The following is a 20,741-nucleotide window of genomic DNA, read 5'->3' on the forward strand; positions in this document are numbered from 1 at the left end:
ATCATGGACCCAGCACAAGTGGCAAAGAAAGCGCTTGGCAGGGGGGAAATGGTTTTACCTTTGATTTTTCCAACTGTGCCTGGGCCTGTCGCTCTGCTTCTCTGCGCACTGCCTCCCGATCTTCCTCCAAAGAAACATCTGAATCAGATGGACGGCTGGTGTAGGAGTCTGCCGAACCCTTGGGAGGAAAATTTACATTTTAAAATAGATTCCATCTATGATGTTTGCATTGGAAAAGTCTCATCGACACAGCAGTGAGCTTCCTAGATTGTGCTATAAATTCCTGAAAAGAGGAGAAAATAACCCATTTTGTGGCAAACCATCCACAAAAATCCTGCTCTGGTTTGCAGACCATTCACTAGGATAGTGGTGCCTACTAAGTTCCCATTCCTGCCCAAGCCTTATGTTCCAATGGATATACTTTCTGGAAGCCAGAACAAGGTCCTTTATAATTAAACCAGCTGCGTGGTGCAGTGCAGGGCTGAAGGGCATAGATGGGTTTCAAGGATAGCTTCAAGAACAATCTACACGCCAAAGCAGGTATCTACAACTCAAAAGAAGATACGTCTAATAAAAAAACATAAAAGAAAGTCTAACGAGTTAAACACTTGAACTCTCCGAAATGTCACTAGCGTGAGATGACTCCCACTTTAATCTTAAGCATCCTTTTGTGCCCTTTTTATTCACCTGATACCTTCTCTGACAAGCCCGTGAGACGACAGCAGCCAGCTTCACTCAATCTTTAAGCAACACATTTTTCAACACCCTTAAATAGAGGTTTAAGAAAAGCTGTCTACAGAAAACACCGGCCCGGGATATCTCCTACAGCAATAAATCACAACACGGGAAAAAGAGCTCTGAAAATTACAGGACTCTCCCTGGCTCCCTCTCTCGAAATCAGGATCATATTACTAAACCACGGGAGCCCCTGCCAGCACTCACTGCAACAGCAGAAGCGACGACAAAATAACGTCTCCCCCAAACGAAAGCCCTTGAGCTTACACAGATATCCGAATTCTTCAGCCTTCCTCCCTTGGCTCTTTTCAGAAGCCTGACCCAGGTAGCCTTCATTAGCCAGATAGCGCTTTTCTCGTCCGCAGCTGCAGCCCCGGGCACAGACCCTGCGTGCGCGCCGAGCCCTGGAGAACCTCTGCTCCCTTCCTATCCATGCTCTGGGCAAGCCCCTTTTCTCTTCCCTTTCTGCCTCCGGGGCTTTCACTCCCTACCCCGGAGGACTCCAATCCAAGGAGATTCTTATTTTCCCATTCCAGGGGGGAAAACAAACACTCGAATGCTTTATATTGCTTTAAAAATAAAGAACACTTCAAGTGCATTCAAAGACAGGCACCAACTCGTTCTCAACTTAATGCATCTTACTACCCTAAAGACTCGCTTCCCTCCTCTTGGATTGTTAAAGGAAATTAGTTGTAAGAGAACCTTTAAAAAAAAACAAAAACCCTAGTGCAAAACGTATGCAGTGATATTTGCAAGTGCAAAGTTCAAGCCTTATCTTCAGAGATCTGGAGGGGGAGGGCGGAGGACGCACTCACCGCACTGGGCATGCTCCATATGTAGCCTTTTTAAACGCAGATGCTCACATCACACTGTTAGTCTATGTCAAATTGCCATTTTGCATCCGAAGTGTAAACAGCTGGAAAGGGCTCTTCGGTTCTATAGTAACAGGCACATGGTATGTTTGTCATGTTTCCGTTTCAAATGAAACACTCTCTCCAAGACAAAGCATGTAATGTTTTCATTTAATGATCCCTTTGCATTACCCTGCTTCAGAAAGTATATCCTATGCCGGAAGACAATTCATGATAATAAATAGTATATACATTATTGGACAGCAGAAATGAAATAATGCTCATCAATCATAATATCAAACTGCTTTTGATTGCCTGTGATTTCCCAAACAAGACGCAAAAGAGAGATTTGCCCATTTAATTAGGACCTGAAAGTAATCACAGCAATGAGTTTAACCGAGCTCAAGATGACTTGGAACTGCTTCTCCAACTGAGAAACTACTATTGGAAATAAAGTCGCTGGAATAAATAACAGTGTGAATTGTTATATCAATAATTACAAAGAAATTTCAAAGCTTGGCTCGAGTTAGGATTCATAGAACAATTGAGTCCAAATCTTCTTGATTGAGGTTTGAGAAGGAAAGATACTTCATTTCCTGTACTAACGGGATTACATTTTTTTTTTGGTGAGGAAGATGGGCCCTGAGCTAACATCTGCCAATCCTCCTCTTTTTTTTGCTAAGGAAGACTGGCCCTGGGCTAACATCCGTGCCCATCTTCCTCTACATTATATGGGACGCGGCCACTGCATGGCTTGCCAAGCGGTGCGTCTGTGTGCGCCCAGGATCCGAACCAGCGAACCCCGGGCTGCCGCAGCAGAGTGTGCAAACTTAACCACTTGCGCCACCGGGCCAGCCTCGGGGTTACATTTTTCAAGTTTGCTTATGAAGAAATACACACTTCCGGGTTTCTTAAAGTAAACATAAAATTCTATCACCGCATTCCAAACTACATTTTTGTTTGAGTGTGGTGGGGGGAATTTATTTTGTAAAGTCTCATACAAATGAAAGAATAGTGTTCTTAAGAAAATCTTCCTCACTTTTCCTCTCTTCCTTGTTCCTTCCTTCCTTCTCTCCTTCCCTTCCTTCCCTTCTTCCTCGCTCCCTTCCTTCATGTCATCTTTGGGCTAAGACCAATCTTCATGCCATAAATGCTAGAAAATACAGTAGAATAGGGGCTTTAGAATAAAAGCTACAGATCGAATGCACCTCAATTGTGGATCATAATATAAATTAATAAATAGATTATTTATATTGTTAGGAAGTGAATGTAAAATGCATGGAGGATAGAAAATGCATTGCAATTTTTTGTCCCAGTAAAATTCACAAGGGAGATATGAGTTTTTCTACACCAACACACATGCTAGGGGATTCCTAATCTTCCCAGAGGGTTTCCTACAGCAGGCGTGGCACAGTACAAAATTACCAGGAAGCACAATTAATACCCCATAAAGGATCTCGGGCACCACTGTCACAAATGTTGGCATTTTAAACCCAATCGCCTGGCCAAACGTTCAGGTCACACCTCAGTGAAGATACAAAACTTCTGTTATTAAGAACCCCATAATGAGAGGAAGGAGCATAACACACACACACAATTGTGTGCAATCTCATTCCCTTTCAGACAAAATAAGATTTAAAATGTGCTTTGCTAATAATCAGATGTAACTTTTAATTGCACATTTTGAGACCTGTTTCCAGGTTCAAATAATTAAGCAGTTAAAAAAAAAGCTACATTGACTTTTGGCAATGACCTTTTGAATATTTGCAACAATTTATTAACCTTTGACTATTTTACAATATGAGATGTGAACGTGAACTGATGTTTAGTGTAATTGATAGAAGGAGCCACATTACTTTCATTCCTTCTATCTGTAATAGTATACACATTCAAAATATTTTTCATTCTAGAAGTTACAGGTGCCCATTGTAGAAAGAGAGAGACACAAATAACCAGCATCTTAAATCCTCCCACCCAAAGATGGCCACTATTAAATAGTAACATGCGTTAGCCTCCAGAGTTCTTGCCTTTTTCAAAGTCACCCTCCCCACATATGCAATACAATTAATCTCCTTCCTTCTGGGAGTGTGGATTTATGCAGTTAGAAGGGATAGATCTAATTAAGCTTTGCCTCCAGTACCATATGGACTTTCTGGGTCATTCTTCCTCAAGTAGTCTTCGGTCAGGAACAGCTGGCAATCACTTCCATAACTCCAGGATAGGTAATTACAAGACGCACCCTTGATCTCTTGGGCTCCTACCGTGTGATTAGATGATCTTTTGTAGTCTTTGTCCTTGCAGGCACATCACGTGTTCAGCTACCCATATTTCCTTTTCTACGTCTTAATATCCTCATTCCTCACTGTACAGTTCCAGAAGGCAACTTGCACCTAACGACCACCAATAATAGTTCAACCAGGATCTTCTCCTTTTAGTCCCAGAACTCTCACTCCAATTATGTGATCTTTGCTTACAGGAAAATTTAGTTTATTGGATGAATTGATGCTTTTCTCTACTTTTCAGTTTCTTTTTCCACCTTTACGTCAAATATTTGCACAAAAAGCATCAACCGTTTTCTTTAGCATATATTTTGTATTTATAAAGTTTGCTTTTTTGATGTCGTCTTCTACTCTTTCACAGTGATAAATATTTTCAGGATCAGTTTTCTTGAGCGTTCTTGTATTTTCTCTTTTAAAGCCAAAAGGATAAGAGTCATAAGCCTATTCAGAAGTGGCATTTTTGATCACAAATTGGTCATCTATTTCTGTAGGAAATCTTCATATGAAGTCTAAAGCAATGCTCTTGGGCAAAATCAATTTCTCACGGTATCCTCGGGCTAGTTTGATTCTAGACAAAGCTATGTCCAACTTCCAATCCTCAGGACTTCAAACGCCCTCCTCACATATAGGACTATGCTAAGGCAACGGCAAACCTGACTTCAACTGTTTCCTCCTGACCTGCCACGGACAGACACACATCCCATTGCCACACTGGTCAGGCCCACATTTTTAGAATAAAGCAAAATGGGATAGACTTCTGAGGCCAAAGATCAAGGGGAAAGGGTCTGTCTGTCTTGCACGGTCTGCTTGTGTTGGTTGGGGGAGATAATTCTTCCATTTCTCATATCATCATCCCTTTTCACAGTTTAGAAGAATTAACATTTTTTTCTGTGATGAGATCTTGATCTCTCTAAGAATTGCTAACCCCTGCTTTGTTGATTTCTTCACAAACAAAACCATAAACTCTTTACTGATAATGAGAGTTCCTGACTTCCAAAATTCAACCATGATATGGGCTATTGAGATGAAGCACATTTTCGTTAAGATTGTATACTTTAGTTTGCAAATGTCACATAATAACTGTTCAAATCCATCCAGTAAAGAAATCTCAAATGTGATTGGCCTACCGTTTGGCTTAATGTCAAAGTACTCATGGAGGTGATGGTAATCAATCTATGCCAGCTCATCCCTGTGTGTTACTTTCATGATTATGTAAAAGCTAAAATGTTAGCTTCAATTTTCTCGAGAATATAGGAAAATTTATAAACTTTGTGTAGTTATAGTATATTCTGATGAAGAGATTAAATTTTACAAAAAAACATGCATTTAGAACTGTTAAGTGCTATAACTGTAAGTTAAACGTTGAGAATATGACTATGAAAAAGATTAAAGCTTCCTTTCCGTCATGGAGCTTGATATTCTAGTGAAGGAGACCAATTTTAAAAAAGTTATCAAAAAATAATTATAATGAGAAAAAATAACAGGCTGAGATAATAGAATGAATGGTGGGAAGATGCTACTTTAGTTAGGATGATGAGATAAACTCTGAAATAATATTTAAGCTAAAACCCACAGGGTAAAGGGAAAAAGTTAGCCCTGGGATGTGCCGAGAAAAGAGATGTTCAGGCAGAGGGAACAGCGTATGCTAAGGCCCTGAGGACAGGGAATGCTTAGCAGTTTGAGGAACTGAAAAGAGGTCACTGTAGTTAATATGCTACTTTTTCAAGAGTATTTAAGCTCTCTCCTCTCTCCTCCTCGTCTTTTTCTTACTCTACAAGTAGATACACACTCAAGCACACCTAGAATATGGATTCTGGGAGTCCTTGTTTATATGGCATCACCTCACAGAAAAACTCCTTACACATATTTGATTTTCTTAATTAGCAGTGGCATTTAAGTTGTCAGTAAATTCCACATTATTGGAACAATCATGTTTTCTGAGATTTAAACAGACTTCTCTGATTTTCTTCCTTCTAAATCCAGCACTATCTCTTAAAGGCTAAAGTCAGTATATTTTTGAGATTGTTCTATATAATGTTAAGAATTAGGGCAATCAATTTAGTAAGATTAGACTATGTATATGAATAATAATAATTGCTAATTTCTAATGAATGCTTACACTGTGCTAACTCACAAGCATTACATAATTTAATCTCTAATCATCTCCATTTTTACTGATGACAAAACTGAGGCATAGAGAAGTGAAGTTACCTGACAGAGGTTACAATGCTAATAATCAATACAGGTAGGAGTCAACTTTTAGCATCTGAATTCAAGTTCCATGCATGCATCAATTCATAAAAATAAAAGCCAGAACAAATCCCTACATGCAACTGATGTTTATGTTAATCAAAAACGTATCTTTTTTTGTCTGCCAGGCTCACATATAGCCATTTCTAAGGGTTATAGAGTGTCAAGATGACTTCCAGGTTCTTCGCTTTATCTTTGCCAAACTTCCCGTGTGCGCATGCGCACGTGCACACTCCCGCTCTCGCACGCGCGCGCTCTCTCTCTCTCTCTCACACACACACACACACACACACACACACACACACACACACACTACACATATGCATCTTCTCAAATTTTATCTTTCCAACAGGCACAATGAAGGTACAATGAGGGTCCAATGAAACAGATAATTTCTCATTCATCAACGTAATGCTAGTTTGTGGAAAGGATTCGAAGAGTTGGCTGCTACTCTGAAATTTTCCTCACTTCAGAGTATCTCAAAAGTGTAAAGCATCCCTTTCATTACTTATCTACAATGGGAAGTAGAGAAGTACAAAAGGAAAACAATGGAAGTCAAGAAACCAGCTATTTAAAGTTTTCTCTTTTCCCTGAAAAGGAACATAACTTTGGCAAGCTGGCCCTCGCAGGCTTTTTGGCAGCTAATCTTGCCTGAGGCTGGCTGGAATTCAAGTGTCTTCTGAGTGACCTTTCAGTTCAATAGGAACAGTTGCTGGTTTTCAGCACTGAAGCTGAAGTTATTAAAAAGTACTAATGGTAGGTCTAAAGCTCAGAGACGTGACTAACTCACATATCTTTAAGAGTAATATATTAAAACACCGTTATCACCAAATTATTCCTTAAAGTGAGGGTATGATGGCTGTTTATATTTTGCAGAAGAGCTTCTGTGCAATATTTGGAAAATTTGACGCTGTCAAAAAGAACCATTTTGAAAAAGTTAAAATTAGATGGCCGATTTTAATATTATTTTGAATTTTGGATTTCGGGCATAGGATATATAATTTTCCTTAATAATTACATTACAATATTTTGTGTGTGTGTCTGTTGGGAGAGTGTTTTGGGCCTTTAATATATATTTAGTGATGGTGACAGATGACAAGAATTTTTCATGCTATATAATTTCTTACAAAAAACTTTACTGTTCAGTCATGAGAATGGAATGAGTAGTCAAGAGGAAGAAAAATAGTGCCTGGGAGAGTTGGACTTTCTCAAAACATTGCTGAAGAAAATTAAATTAAATGAGGGAAAAGGAGTGAATAAGTCAATCGTACATAGGAAGTTTTTGGTATAGGAATTTATGGTGGGTATAGATACTGCCAGAAACTCTGTGTGGACATCACTACTTTTACTCTTTCTACTGGATCATTCCAAGGAGCACACACACATGCTCTTATTTCTAAGAAAACCTTCCCTTGACTCCACTTTCTCTGCCAGCTCCCACTCCATTTCTTTGCTCTCTTTTGCAGGAAAAAATGCCTAAAAGAAGTTGTCTATCCTCACTTCAATTCTTCTCTTCCAATTCTTTCTTAAACCTACTTTCTCCCACCACTCCACCAAAACTGCCCATCAAGGTCACCAGTGACATATGGCTAAGTCCAATGGTCAGTTCTCAGTGTTCATCTTACTTGACCCATCAGTAACATTTAGTATAGTTATTTAGTATACTCCCTATCCTGTATTTGCTTTCTCAACTTGGCTTCCAAGAAACCACTCTCTCGGTCTTTCTCTCACCTGTTGGCTATTCCTTCTAAGTCTCCTTTGTGTATATCTCCCCTTCCACCCATCTCCTACACTCTCCCCTCACACACACCTCCTTCTTTCTGCTCCAACCTCGCTGGCCTCCATGAAGTTCCTCACAGGCACCTCCCTAGATTTTCATATTACTATCACCTCCTTCAAGTCTTTGCTTCAAAGGTTGCCTTCTCAATGAAGCCTTCCGTGACCATCCTATTTAAAATTGTAATCCCCACTGCTTGCTCTCCAGTATCTCTAATCTCACTTACCCTGTTGTACTTAAAAAAAAAAAAAAAATAGTGCTGGGGTTGGCCCCGTGACGTAGTGGTTAAGTTTGTGTGCTCCACTTTGGCAGCCTGTGGTTCACAGGTTCAGATCCCGGTCGCGGACCTACATGCTGCTTATCAAGCCATGCTGAGGCAGGCATCCCACATATAAAGTAGAAAAAGATGGGCACAGATGTTAGCCCAGGGCCAATCTTCTTGAGCAAAAAGAGCAGGATTGGCAACAGATGTTAGCTAGGGCTAACTGTCCTCACCAAAAAAAAAAAAAAGTGCTTTTATCTTCTAATGCACAATATAATTTACTTATTATATTTATTGTTTAGCATCTGTCTCTCTCCAATAGGATATAACATCCAGGAAGGCAAATATTATTTTCTGTTTCATTCACTCATTTATCCCACGTGCCTAGAATAGTGCCTGGCACAGAATCCATACTCTATAAACATTTGTTGAATGAATAAGAGTTACCAGAAAGAGAGAGCCTATTCTTTCTCACATCCTTTATCTTGAAGCTCTTCCACTCTACGGGGTTCTATTTAGCATTCCTAAACATTTCTAAATCTTCTTAAACATCCCCAAACATTCTCATGTCTCTTTCTTATTCAACACCAACAGAAATCTGAATGACCCATAGTCAATGACCAATAAATATTGGCTATAGTGAGTAAAAGAATCAAAGACATCAGCCTGAAGATATACTTGGTGTTTTGTCATACACCTCAATAAATACCAAGTTCATTAACTTAGTATAAATGTCAACTCTAGGTCAGTTGATTAAATAAACATGTTCATAACAAGCAAGCTACTCAAAAAAAAAAAGAAAAAGAAAAAGTCATTATATTTAAAATTTATATAGCATCCTTCTTCCAAGAAACATAAGAAAGATTTTATATTTTGAAAAGACAATTAAAGCTTATTTTCTATGAAGCTTCTTTTCCCATTAATTCCCCTTCTTCATTCCAGGGACTTGAAGTTCCATTCCCAGAGCTGCTAATGACTCATTTTGTAGCCATAGGGAAGTCACGTAAATACTCCCAGGGCTAATTTCTCCCTCTGTAAAATGAGTATACTAAATCGAAGCTACTAGAAACAATATTCTTGAAAATTTTCTTACAGATGGTTGAAAATATATTGTAAATATGACATATTGTATGACTGTTTACTGACTGTTGCTTCTCATGCACCATCCCTGCCATTCCTGTGAGGATAGAGTGTCAATTCACAGCAGAAAATGTGACTATACATATAACTTCTAGTAAGAGAGAACATTTGAAACATCAGGCCAGCACAGGAGGAAGATATTTCTTCAGGCAATTTTGGGTAATATATTTAAAAGGAATGCAACTGACTAACTGGACAAATACAAAACTCTGGAACATCTTAATAGGCTCTCCACTACTAATAAAGGTCACATCAAAAGATGACACGTCCAGCAGCGGGCCTTTGTTTGAGTGGCAGAACAATCAAACAGTGAATCTTGGCTTCTGCCTTCCAGAGAGAATTCTCCCAGGTGGCAATGAGCAATCAACCCACAGACATTAAAGGAGAGCCATCATACGTGTCCTCCAGGAGCTCCACTGCTGTCAAAAGGGATATGGCTTCAGCCCTTAAAGACTTTACCCTCTGAAATTTCCTTTGCATATGCAGAAGTTATACTAATTGATAAGAAAAAAAAATGAGACCAATAGATAGAAATAGACAAAGATTATGAATAGAAAATTCACGAAAACATCAGCTAGTCACAAGCATCTACAAAAAGTGTTCAACCTCACTAAATTAAACACGATACCATGTCCTCACTAAACTAGTACTCTTTGCAAAGTACCAGTTCACAACGTTGTGAGGATACATTAAAACTGATGCTGTCACATCAGTTTGTTGATAGTTTTTGACTTTCATACAACCCTTTGGGAAAACAATGTTCTTTTTGTTTGTATCTAGATATATATCTTGGCCAATAATTTGTATCTAGATATATATCTAGAGTAATAATTTCACTTCTGTGACTTTTCTTAAGAAAATTCTTAAATCATAGTCTATAAACCTAGTAGATTATTACAAACCTTAAAAATAGTTACCAAAATGAAAGAGCATTAAAGGCAAATGTTTAGGATCATCATATTTGGTAAAAAAATAAAATAAACTGAATCATTTCTATAACCATATACATTCATGTATGTAAAATTACTGAGAGTACACAAAAATGACAGAAGAGATAGGACTGGATTCATTGTTTTTTTTAATTTGGGGGGCTAATTTAAATTTTTTCTGTAATGTTACCATTTTTGTGAATAGAAGTAAAAAGCTCTTTCTTATTGCAATTGAAATGTCTGACAAATACTCTGAAAATATTTTTGGTGTTGCAAAAAAGAGGGTTGGCAGATACATATTTTCTCTAATTAGTTGATTTAACCCGACAGTTTTTTGCACGTGAGGAAGGGAGGCGAGCTCTGGGTCTCCTAAAGGCTCTTTATGTACCTTTAAAAAAAAAGAAATAAAGTAAATGTTGATGCAGGAATTATTATCAGGGAAGAAAAAGAATTAAAAGAAGAGTACTTAGACATGAAACATTAACATTTTAAAGGATTACTTTTCTCTGTAGAAAATGTATTAAAACGATTATTTTAAATTTCCACTGAAACATTGGGCTTTTCTTATATGACTACTTAAATAATTTTTTGGTACTAGGTTAGATACTTAAGCAGGCCAAATGACTCAGTAATTTGGTAGTAAATTATTAATATACTGTTCTAAAAGTTTAACCTTCCAGAAAGATATGACTTTGGTTCAGAGAGATTTAATATTAAAAATAGGCTACACGATCAGGGATTTGGCTGGAAAAGTGCCAGTGGTATGGAGCATTTAGTAATAAAGCATTGCAAAGTACCCCACTGACCTAAAATAGTTAATGTATCCCTTAAGCAGCTAACAGACCATCAGGAGGTGATTTAAGAACTAGAGACAATCTGGTTCATACAAATCTGTGTTTAGAAATAGGCTGAAAATTTTAGATTGTTTAGCTAGAAATGTGCTCTTGGTGATATTAATATAATAATAATGTTAGAAAATCCAGACTATATTAAGAATGTTTAACAAAACACTAGACATATACAGTTGGTGAAAAGCAATTCATATAATATTTCCTGACTCACAAATAAAGTGTTCTTTATTGCAAATATTCAAAACGTGATGCCATAGACTGAACGTGTGCCCCCAAAATTCATATGTTGAAAGCTAATCCCCAGGGTGATGGTATTAGGTGGTGGAGCCCTCATGAATGAGATTAGTGCCCTTATAAAAGAGACCCCAGAGAGTTCTCCAGCCCCTTCAGCTATGTGAGGACATAGCAAAGATGGTCATCTACGAACCAGAGAGCGGGCTCTCACCAGACACTGCATCTCCCAGGGCCTTGATCTTGGACTTCCCAGCCTCCAGAACTATGACAAATAAATTTCTGATGTTTATAAGCCACTCAGTCTATAGTATTGTGTTATAGGAGCCCGAATGGACAAAGACACATGGAAATATATGCTCTAAATTTAAAAGTATAATGAACTTCACTGATGGTACAACTTCCATCAAGCAGGGTAATAATGGCTTGACAGTTTGGTAAAGATTACAAAAGGCCTGGTGACCACTGCCTGTTGACCTTTGCACTGCGACCTGGTGACTACTGTTCCATAGCTTGGTAGAGCACTCATGTTATATGCCAGATGCTTCTACTGTTAAAACAGACACCAGACTCAGGCACTCCAGACCAAAGATACACATCAACTAAGTCTTCCACGTCATTTAACTGACAATGCTTTAGTATTGTGTACAACTAAATATTATTATTATTATCGCTCCTTCCTCAACATACACATACATTAGAATGTAATATCCATGATGAGGTCAGGGAGTTTGCTTTTTTTTTACCTCTGTATCCCCAACACCAGTGTACATTTGGGAAGAAGACATGATTGGAGTTTACAGTCCAATGAGGGAGACAGACATTACAAATAGTGAGGTAATAACACAAAAAAAATATTTTATGACCATTTTAGTAATTCCTGTAAAGGAAAAGCACAGAGTGCTAGAAGGGAAGGCAGCAGCGAGACTAAGAAAAGGATTCCAAAAGGAAAAATATTATTTAGGCTGGGTTTTAAAGTTGACAGGCAACAAGTTATAGAAAGAGGTAAGGGAACAACGTTCCAAGGCCTGAAGAACCAACTTGAAGAGGAGAATGCTCTTAGCATGTTTAAGGAGCTAGAGCTTAAGGAGCAAGAGGAAGGCTTTTGAGATAACTCAGCTAATTCAGATAATTCAGCTGGATATGCCTTTTGGCTCTCGGTACTTCAGGTATAAGTCGATGCATTCAATTATGAAGGAAATTAAATTATGATAATTCCATTAATTCCCTAACTTCTTCTGGATGAATTCATGGAATCAGCCTGAATGACTCATCATCATCATCATCACGTTTACATGCAACCATTCTTTCAACAAGTACCTACTACGTGCCAGGCCCTGAAGATTCAAGAACAGAGAAGACACATTCCCGTCCTCAAGTAGCTTACAGTACCTGGATCAGCTGTCAATAGATACTTAAAACTTTCAAACAATAAGAGCCATTCATTTTACTAAAATTGAAAATCATAAATAAAAGACCAGCAATAAAATTGGAAAGAATATCTACCAATGACAAAGGGTTGATTTCCTTCATCTATTAATACATCTCGGAAAACAATAAGGAAAAGATCCACAATCGCATAGAGAAAGAGGCAAAATAAAAAGAAATAGTAAGAGATATTCACAGAAAAAGAAATGGTTTTAAGCATATAGAAAATGCCCAACTTCAGTTATGATGTTAAAAGGGGCAAAATCAAAGAAAATACTAGTGTTTTTAAAAGCAAAGCACTTGCTAATATGGTACTCTCATGCATTGCCCCTTAGGGATAAAATTTAGTAGTATTCATCAAAATTGAAAATTCATTTAACTTTTGACTAGTAATTCAAATTCTGATTCCAGAACTCTTATCTCAGAGATATATATACATAAGGACGTATATATAAGAATGTTCATTAAGGCATTATTTGTGTTAACAGATGACTTTAAATAACATAACTGTCCATCACTAGGGGATTGGTTAAATGAATTATATTGCATCCATATGAAAGCATAATATTCAGACACTAAAAACAGCAAGGTATATCTAACTACATGTGCTAACACAGAACAATCTCTAAGATCTATTTCCAAAAAGAAAAAAAAAGCAAGAGGCACAACAGTGGATACTGTTCTGCTATCATTTGTATAAATATTATTTAAAGAATATATTAGTATTTAGGCTATCTCTAGAATATTTAAGTGGCTGCACATTAAAATAACCTGCAGAGAAATCTCTATGCCTGGGCCATATTTCAGACCAATTCAACCAGAACCTCTGAGGGGTGGGACCAGGCATCTGGACTTCTTAAAGCTCTGCAAGTTATTCTCCTATTGAGAACATCCACGCCGGGACACCCAAGAAACTGGTAACACAGTTGCCTCTGGGAAGGAAACCTGAGGAATTCAGGGCCAGGGGTGGGACAATCTTACTTGCTACTATGTAACCTTTGTAATGCTTGAAATTTGTGTGTGTGTGTGTCCCATGTTCATAATACTTTAAAAAGATACATTTAAAAACAAAATTCCTAGATCACTATTTATTTTTTTTTCCTATTTTTTTTGTGGGGGGGGGAGATCAGCCCTGTGCTAATATCTGCCATCCTCCTCTTTTTTTTTTTTTCTTTTGCTGAGGAAGATTGGCACTGGGCAAACATCGGTGCCCATCTTCCTCCACTTTATATGGGACGCTGCCACAGCATGGCCTACCAAGCAGTGCGTCGGTGCACGCCGGGATCCGAACCGGCGAACCCTGGGCCGCGGCAGAGGAGCGCGCACACTTAACTGCTTGCACCACTGGGCCGGCCCCCTAGGTCATTTTCTATCAGAGATTTGTAATATCTTTCCGTACTCTCAATTTCTGTGGTAAATTTTTCATATACACAGCCGTTACTTGGATTTTTTTTTCAATTGAAGAAGAGGTGAACTTTATTTTTATGATGAAAAATATTGAAGTTACTCCCAAAACGCGACCACTGATACTGCCAATATGACCCAGAGGCAGGAAGCTGGATGCACTGATTTTCAGGGGTCTCAATACTGACTCAGTGAAGGACAGGACTCCTAGGGACCATGGGGTCTCTTGGGCCCCATCAGCTCTGCTTCTGGACACACTTTTTTCTTTCCTTCCAAAATGTCTTTGTAAATCTCCAATGTCACAGGTCACAGACTTGACATAAATAACTGTAGCATTTAAAACGGCAATCCATCAGCTACTGACTACTCCCTTCTCTGCTCTATGATTCTCCATCTTCCCACCTTCTGGCACAGCATAGAGGTATTTGTTTATGGCTTGACTCTCCTCACTGATATGTAAACTCCATGAAGACAGGGATTTGTGTCACTTTTGTTCATTGCTGAATCCCTGATACTTAGCATAGGGTCTGGTACACAGCAGGCACTCAATAAATATTTGTTGGCTGAAAATGAAGCTGCTCTGTTATTCACCTCTACAAAATATCATTGCCCACCTCCTTCCACTTCGCCACCACAACCCTAGTCAAATCACTAACCCCAAGTGTAGAGTTTTGCAACAGCTTTCTGATTGGTCTTTGTGCTTCTGTCCTGGCCCCCAATCCTTCCACCCCCAGTGGCCAGATTAACCTTCAAACATACATTAGATCTCATCGCTCCCTGTTTGAAAGACTTCAATTTCTTCCCTTTCCACTTAAAATAAAATCCACTCCTTACCTATATAATTTGGCCTTTGCCTATATCTCCGAACACATCTTTCACTACTTTTCTCTTCCTTCACTACCTTCCAGCCATCAACGCCACTTTTTTGTTTGTTTTTTTGTACATACCAAGCTCTTTTTGCTTTGAAACTTTTACTTCTGTGTTTCCCATTGCTTGCAACTCTTCTCCATCTCTTGCTACAGTTCTATATCACACCACCCAGCTTATTTCCCTTGGAGATTCTTTCAGATTATGAAAATATTTGTTTAATCCTCATTTACTTTTTCATCATCTGTCCTACTCCCCCAGTTAGAAAGCAAGCTCTATAAAGCAGGCCTGCTCTTAGATCTGGGAAGGAGGTGCCTGTGCCCAATGCCAGGAGCTTTAGAAGGTTCTGCTCCGGCCCTGCATGCACAAGAGGACATGCCCACCTGCAGCCCACGCCTCTCCTTCTAAACCAGCGCTGTTCAGTGGAACTTTTTGTGATAATAGAAAAGTTCTATGTCTGAGCCCTCCCATATGATAGCCTTTAGCCAACATCTGGTTTGATATTTACCTAGTACAACTAAGGAACTGATTTTTTAAATTTAATTAATTGACGACATCTAAATAGCAATCCATGGCAAGGACAGCCATATTATACAGGGAAGCTCTAGATGGTCTGGGTACCAGAGACCCTGGAATTCCCTGGCCAAATGGCCACGAGCCTGTTTCTTAGGCCTGCTTGGGCCTCTTCCCCAGTTTATCCTTCTTATGATACACCTCCCCACCAGTGTGCACACTCCTAGACCCAGAGATGGCCGAGAGCAGCTGTTGGCTGACGCGGGAGTGATGAACAGAAGGTTGAATATATAGGTCAGGCTGTCTACTCACATACAAAGCCCCTCATGGACCGTGACAGAGCCTCACAGGCCGGGGGGCTGTGTGTCAGCTCTCTCCCCACTGCTATGTTTCCATGTGGAATTTCAAGGGGAATTCTAAATTCAAATTGGCCTTCCTAGTCATTATAAAGGTATGCACTATTTGAACCTCTGTTGGTCCTCTGGGCCTTCGACTCACAAAGGTGGGATGACCACAGTGACAGGGACTTCATTTTGTTGACATCTGGCTCTTCTCCTCCTAGCTGATTACCTGGCACTCTGGTGCATAGTAGGTGCTCAATAAATATTTTGGGGTAAGTCAATAAAGTATATGTCTATTACATCAAACTTTGGGTGATACTGGTGTCAAGTACATAACAAGACAACTTCTGTGGCCTCAGTGGATTGTTTAGCAAATAATATTGCATCTATATTTCCTATCAATGGGGCATCCAATCATAAGCGAAACAGCATCCGCGCCATCCCATGGTCTGAGAAAACACAGAGGAAAGACACCAAGCAAACTCAGCAAGGACTCTTCAGTACAGAGAAAGATATGACTGTAAGAGGCAGAAAGAAAACCAGTTCCTGGAGTGATATGCATTTGCAAAGCCTAAGAGAGGAGACAACCCTCTTATAAAATCTCGCAAAATCTGGATAACCCTAGAAAAGAAGAGATCCAGGGCATGGTCTTTTCTTTTCTTTCTTTCTTTCTTTTTTTTTCTATACCTAAAAATTTTAGCCTTTTTCAATTAAGTTGAAAACACAAATCAATATCAGAGCCCCATTATATATCATTTATAATTATACATAATTTTGAGGCTGGCCCAGTGGTATAGTGGTTAAGTTCACACGCTCTGCTTGGGTGGCCCAGGGTTCGCAGGTTCAGATCCCAGGCACAGACCTATGCACCACTTATCAAGCCATGCTGTGGTGGCATCCCACATATAAAGTAGAAGAAGATGGGCAGCGATGTTAGCCCAGAGCCAATCTTCCTCAGCAAAAAGAGGAGGTTTGGCAACAGATGTTAGCTCAGGGCTAATCTTCCTCATCAAAAACAAAAAAATTATACATAATTTTGTTGCAATTATGATGATATGGTAAAAAATATATGAAAGTCTCACTCCACAATAGAAGTCCAATCCTTTTCAAGTTATTCTTTTGTGATTTCTATGAAGAACTAAGTAAAAGAAGGCTTCCACATAGTGTCCAGAGAGATGCCTCGAGTGGGCGGACTCCATCTGCCTATGGCCAGCAGGATTTTGGAGCGCTTGGTGAGCCACATCATGAATCATGAACGCACATCGTCAGGAAATAATATTTTTCAAGACCTACTTCTGTCTGTATAAACCACATATGTCATGAATGCAACACTCACTAGTACAATTCTAGCTCCACGTTCCAACCTTTGTAGGCAATTAAGTCACGATAAAACGAAGCTTCTATTAGGTAGGAGAGGTGCAGGCTCCTATTTATTATTCTTGACAACAGAACCGAAGGATAGCAGCCAGGAGTATAATTTCCCCAGCTGGCACTGTGTCTGAAGACTTTGTCTCAGCAGCGAGGATTCACACTTGATCTCACTTCTTTCTACTTTCAGAAGAAAATCCACTGTTCTCATTCTTCAGTCTGGCTCCTGGGGGTGCTTACAAGCAAAGCAGCCCACCTCAGAGAGAGGGCACTACGGTTTTCCTCATACAGGGGGAAATGTGCTAATTCATATAAAATTTGGATTGCACGGGGATTGTGTGGAGAAAATTATACACATTTTCTTAAAATTAGGATCCCCTAGTTGTGATATTATTTATTTCCTTTCCTACTCGTATTTTCTTTAGTTATCTGAAAAATGAAGACTATTCCAAAGCATCTTTCTCTAAAAATAACTTCTAAAAATTAGTTTTCCTAATTAAGAATTTCTCATTTACTTTGGAAAGTAAATTAAAGCAGGATCGTCCTCAAAATAGTTCCTAATCCCCGTGCAAAGAGTGCACTTTGAGTCTCATAGCTATACTGCAATCTTCAAGGGTTTTTAACCAACAAAATCTTTCATTTTTGGCTAAGGCAAAAACAAAATGAAAATATTGCTTGTGATTCCATCAACATTTAAAAAAATTTTTTTCAAAGGAATTATGAACACTATTGTTCTTGAGATAAAAGCTGCAACTGTTTGTATTAAAACTAAAAATTTTAATTTAAAAATTTAAAAATTTTTTTTAAAACACAGTTTCTTATGAACCTTGAAGACACTATGCTGAGTGAAATAAGCCAATCACAAAAGGACAAATACTGGGGGACGGCCTGGTGGCGTAGCAGTTAAATTCCCACGCTCTGCTTTGGTGGCTCCGGGGTTTGCTGTTTGGGATCCTGGGTGCGGACCTACTCACCGCTCATCAAGCCATGATGAGGCGGCATCCCACACAGAAGAACTAGAAGGACCTACAACTAGGATATACAACTATGCACCTGGGCTTTGGGGAGAAAAAAGAAAAAGAGGAAGATTGGCAACAGATGTTGTTAGCTTAGGGCCAATCTTCCTCAAAAAAAAAAAAAGGAGGAGGAGGATAAATAAGAATTAATAGCTGGCAATGAATCACATTTTAAAAAAAAAGGACTGTATGATTCCACTGATATGAGGTGCCTACAGTAGTCACATCCATAGAGACAGAAAGTAGAATGGTGGCTGCCAAGGGCTGGGGGGGAGAGGGGATGCAGAGTTAGTGTTTAGTCCGTGTACTTAACGCCACAGTACTGTACACTTAAAAATGGTTAAAATCTTAAATTTTATTATGTATATTTTACCACAATAAAAAAATGTTTAAAAAAACCAACATAGGTTCTGGTAAAGAAATGAGAATAAGCCTCCAAACTTGGGGGGGAACAAAAGTGACAAAGAGCAAGAAATTCTATGAAGCTAACAAATACATTATGACAGAAAGCTCCATGGAAAGCAAGGACTGCTCACTGCATTGTTCTCTACTCTTCCCTAGCTCCTTGAACTGCGGTGGACTGAGGAGGGACCCAACACATTTGTTCTAGGAAGTTGGAAGGAAAAGGGAGGAAGCAAGAGGTATTTTTTTCTAGTTTTGCCGAGATATAATTGACATACAGCACTGTATACATTTAAGTAGCTGTACAGCATTATGATTTGACTTACAAATATTGTGAAATGATTACCACCGTAAGTTTAGTTAACATCCATCATCTCATAGAGATACAAAAAAAAAAAGGAAAATAAATGGTTTTTTTCCTTGTGATGAGAACTCAGGATTTACTCTCTTAAACAACTTTCAAATATACCATACAGCAGTGTTAACTATAGTCATCATGTTGTATATTACATCCAGGGGAGATATTTTTTGTTATTTAAGTTGAAGTTCACAATTCCAACCAGCCCCGAACTCTGAACAGGCTGATTCAGGAAGATTCTTACTATCAAGTCACCATGGAGTCTAATAATTACAGCTCTGAATTATTAATTGATCTAAAGCATGTGCCTCAAATACATTTTGTATAAAGCAATCAAAGCTAGAGAAAGAAATTCTGTATGTACTATATAATTATAAAAATCAGAGAACTTCAGGTCGTCTCGGTGTTTTACGTAACGAATAATTTCGGCACTAAAATATCCAATTAACACTCATTCAGAATTAAAATGTTGACATATCACCAAGTATGCCATCGTTGAGTATAATAATTCAAATGTGAAAAATGACACATTTCAGGATTTGTATTCAGGCCTAGGGAGAAGTTTACTATAATTATTGGCTGGGTTTTCTTTGTTGTCAGTCACTGTAATTTCTCCCTCCCAGGTTTCCTCGCCTCTGCTCCCTGCGCCCCCATGCCAGCTCTAGACTAGACCATTTCTCTAATGGGAATACCTTCCACAAGCAGACGAAGCATAACGTTCCTGGATCCTAATTAACATAAAGAAAACGGGCCTTCAAAACAGCCTAAAGAAAGAGTTCAAGGCCCTGTGTATTTCATAAAAATCATTTTCAATCAGTTCCTAGGTCTGGGTAGAAATTTGAACATAACATCCGAATTAGGGAGCAAAGGTTAATGTTTGAGTTGGCAAGGATAATTTTCAGAAACCTTAAATAAAGTAGCTTTCTACAAAGGGCCATCCATAGGGCATTCTCAAATTTTATACCAGGCTCACGTAGAAAGCACTCCACTTTTACTGATATAAAAATACCTTCAGGGCTCTAACCACACAGATTATATCAGAGACCAGCCAACTACAGCTCTTGGGCCAAAGTCAGCCCACTGTCTCTTCTTGTACGGCTCACGGATTAAGAGTGGTGGCCTGGGCCGGCTCCGTGGCTTAGCGGTTAAGTGCGTGCGCTCTGATGCTGGCGGCCCGGGTTCGGATCCCGGGCGCGCCCCGGGGCACCGCTTCTCCGTCCAACGCGAGGCCGAGTCCCGCGTGCAGCAACTAGAAGGATGTGAACCTATGACGTACAGCTATCTACTGGGGCTTTGGGGGGAGAAAAATGAATAAATAAAATCTTTAAAAAAAAAAAAAAAAAGTGGTGGCCACATTTTCAAGTAGTTGACAACAATCAACAGAATAAAAATATCTCACGACGGGAAAGTTATATGAAATTCAAATTTCAGCGTCTATAAATAAAACTTTATTGGAACACAGGCACACTCAGTCATTTACGGATTGCCTATGGCTTCTTTTGCACTGCACAGCAGATCTGAGTGATTGTGACAGAATGCATGGCCTCAAAGCCAAAAGTCTTTACTATCTGGCCCTTACAGAAAAAGTTTGTCAACTTCTGTATTACATGATATGCCAGGCTTAAAATTATACAGCTTGCACAATATTAGTATCTAATGAGTCAAAGGATTCCTTACTCCAATTCCTTCTTTTTGTGTGTGTGTGAGGAAGATTGGCCCTCAGCTAACATCTGTTGACA

The 20,741-nt window shown here is 39.0% G+C and overlaps 1 protein-coding gene across 3 annotated transcripts in view; it reads right to left on the minus strand.

Moving 5' to 3' along the window:
* Positions 1-20,741, minus strand: part of CACNB2 (calcium voltage-gated channel auxiliary subunit beta 2) — a 361,912-nt gene that overhangs the window by 127,158 nt on the left and 214,013 nt on the right. For 2 of the 3 annotated variants that reach the window (XM_004425315.3, XM_004425314.3), the window contains exon 3: positions 59-178. In XM_004425315.3, coding sequence (XP_004425372.1) covers positions 59-178 — 120 coding nt within the window. Of the gene's footprint in view, positions 1-58; positions 179-1,002; positions 1,263-20,741 lie in introns of those variants that run through there. The other variant, XM_004425318.3, reaches the window with a different exon arrangement.

The sequence above is a fragment of the Ceratotherium simum genome, chromosome 32 (genome assembly GCF_057802395.1).
Source record: "Ceratotherium simum simum isolate JZ-2026a chromosome 32, ASM5780239v1, whole genome shotgun sequence".
Lineage (NCBI taxonomy): Eukaryota > Metazoa > Chordata > Mammalia > Perissodactyla > Rhinocerotidae > Ceratotherium > Ceratotherium simum.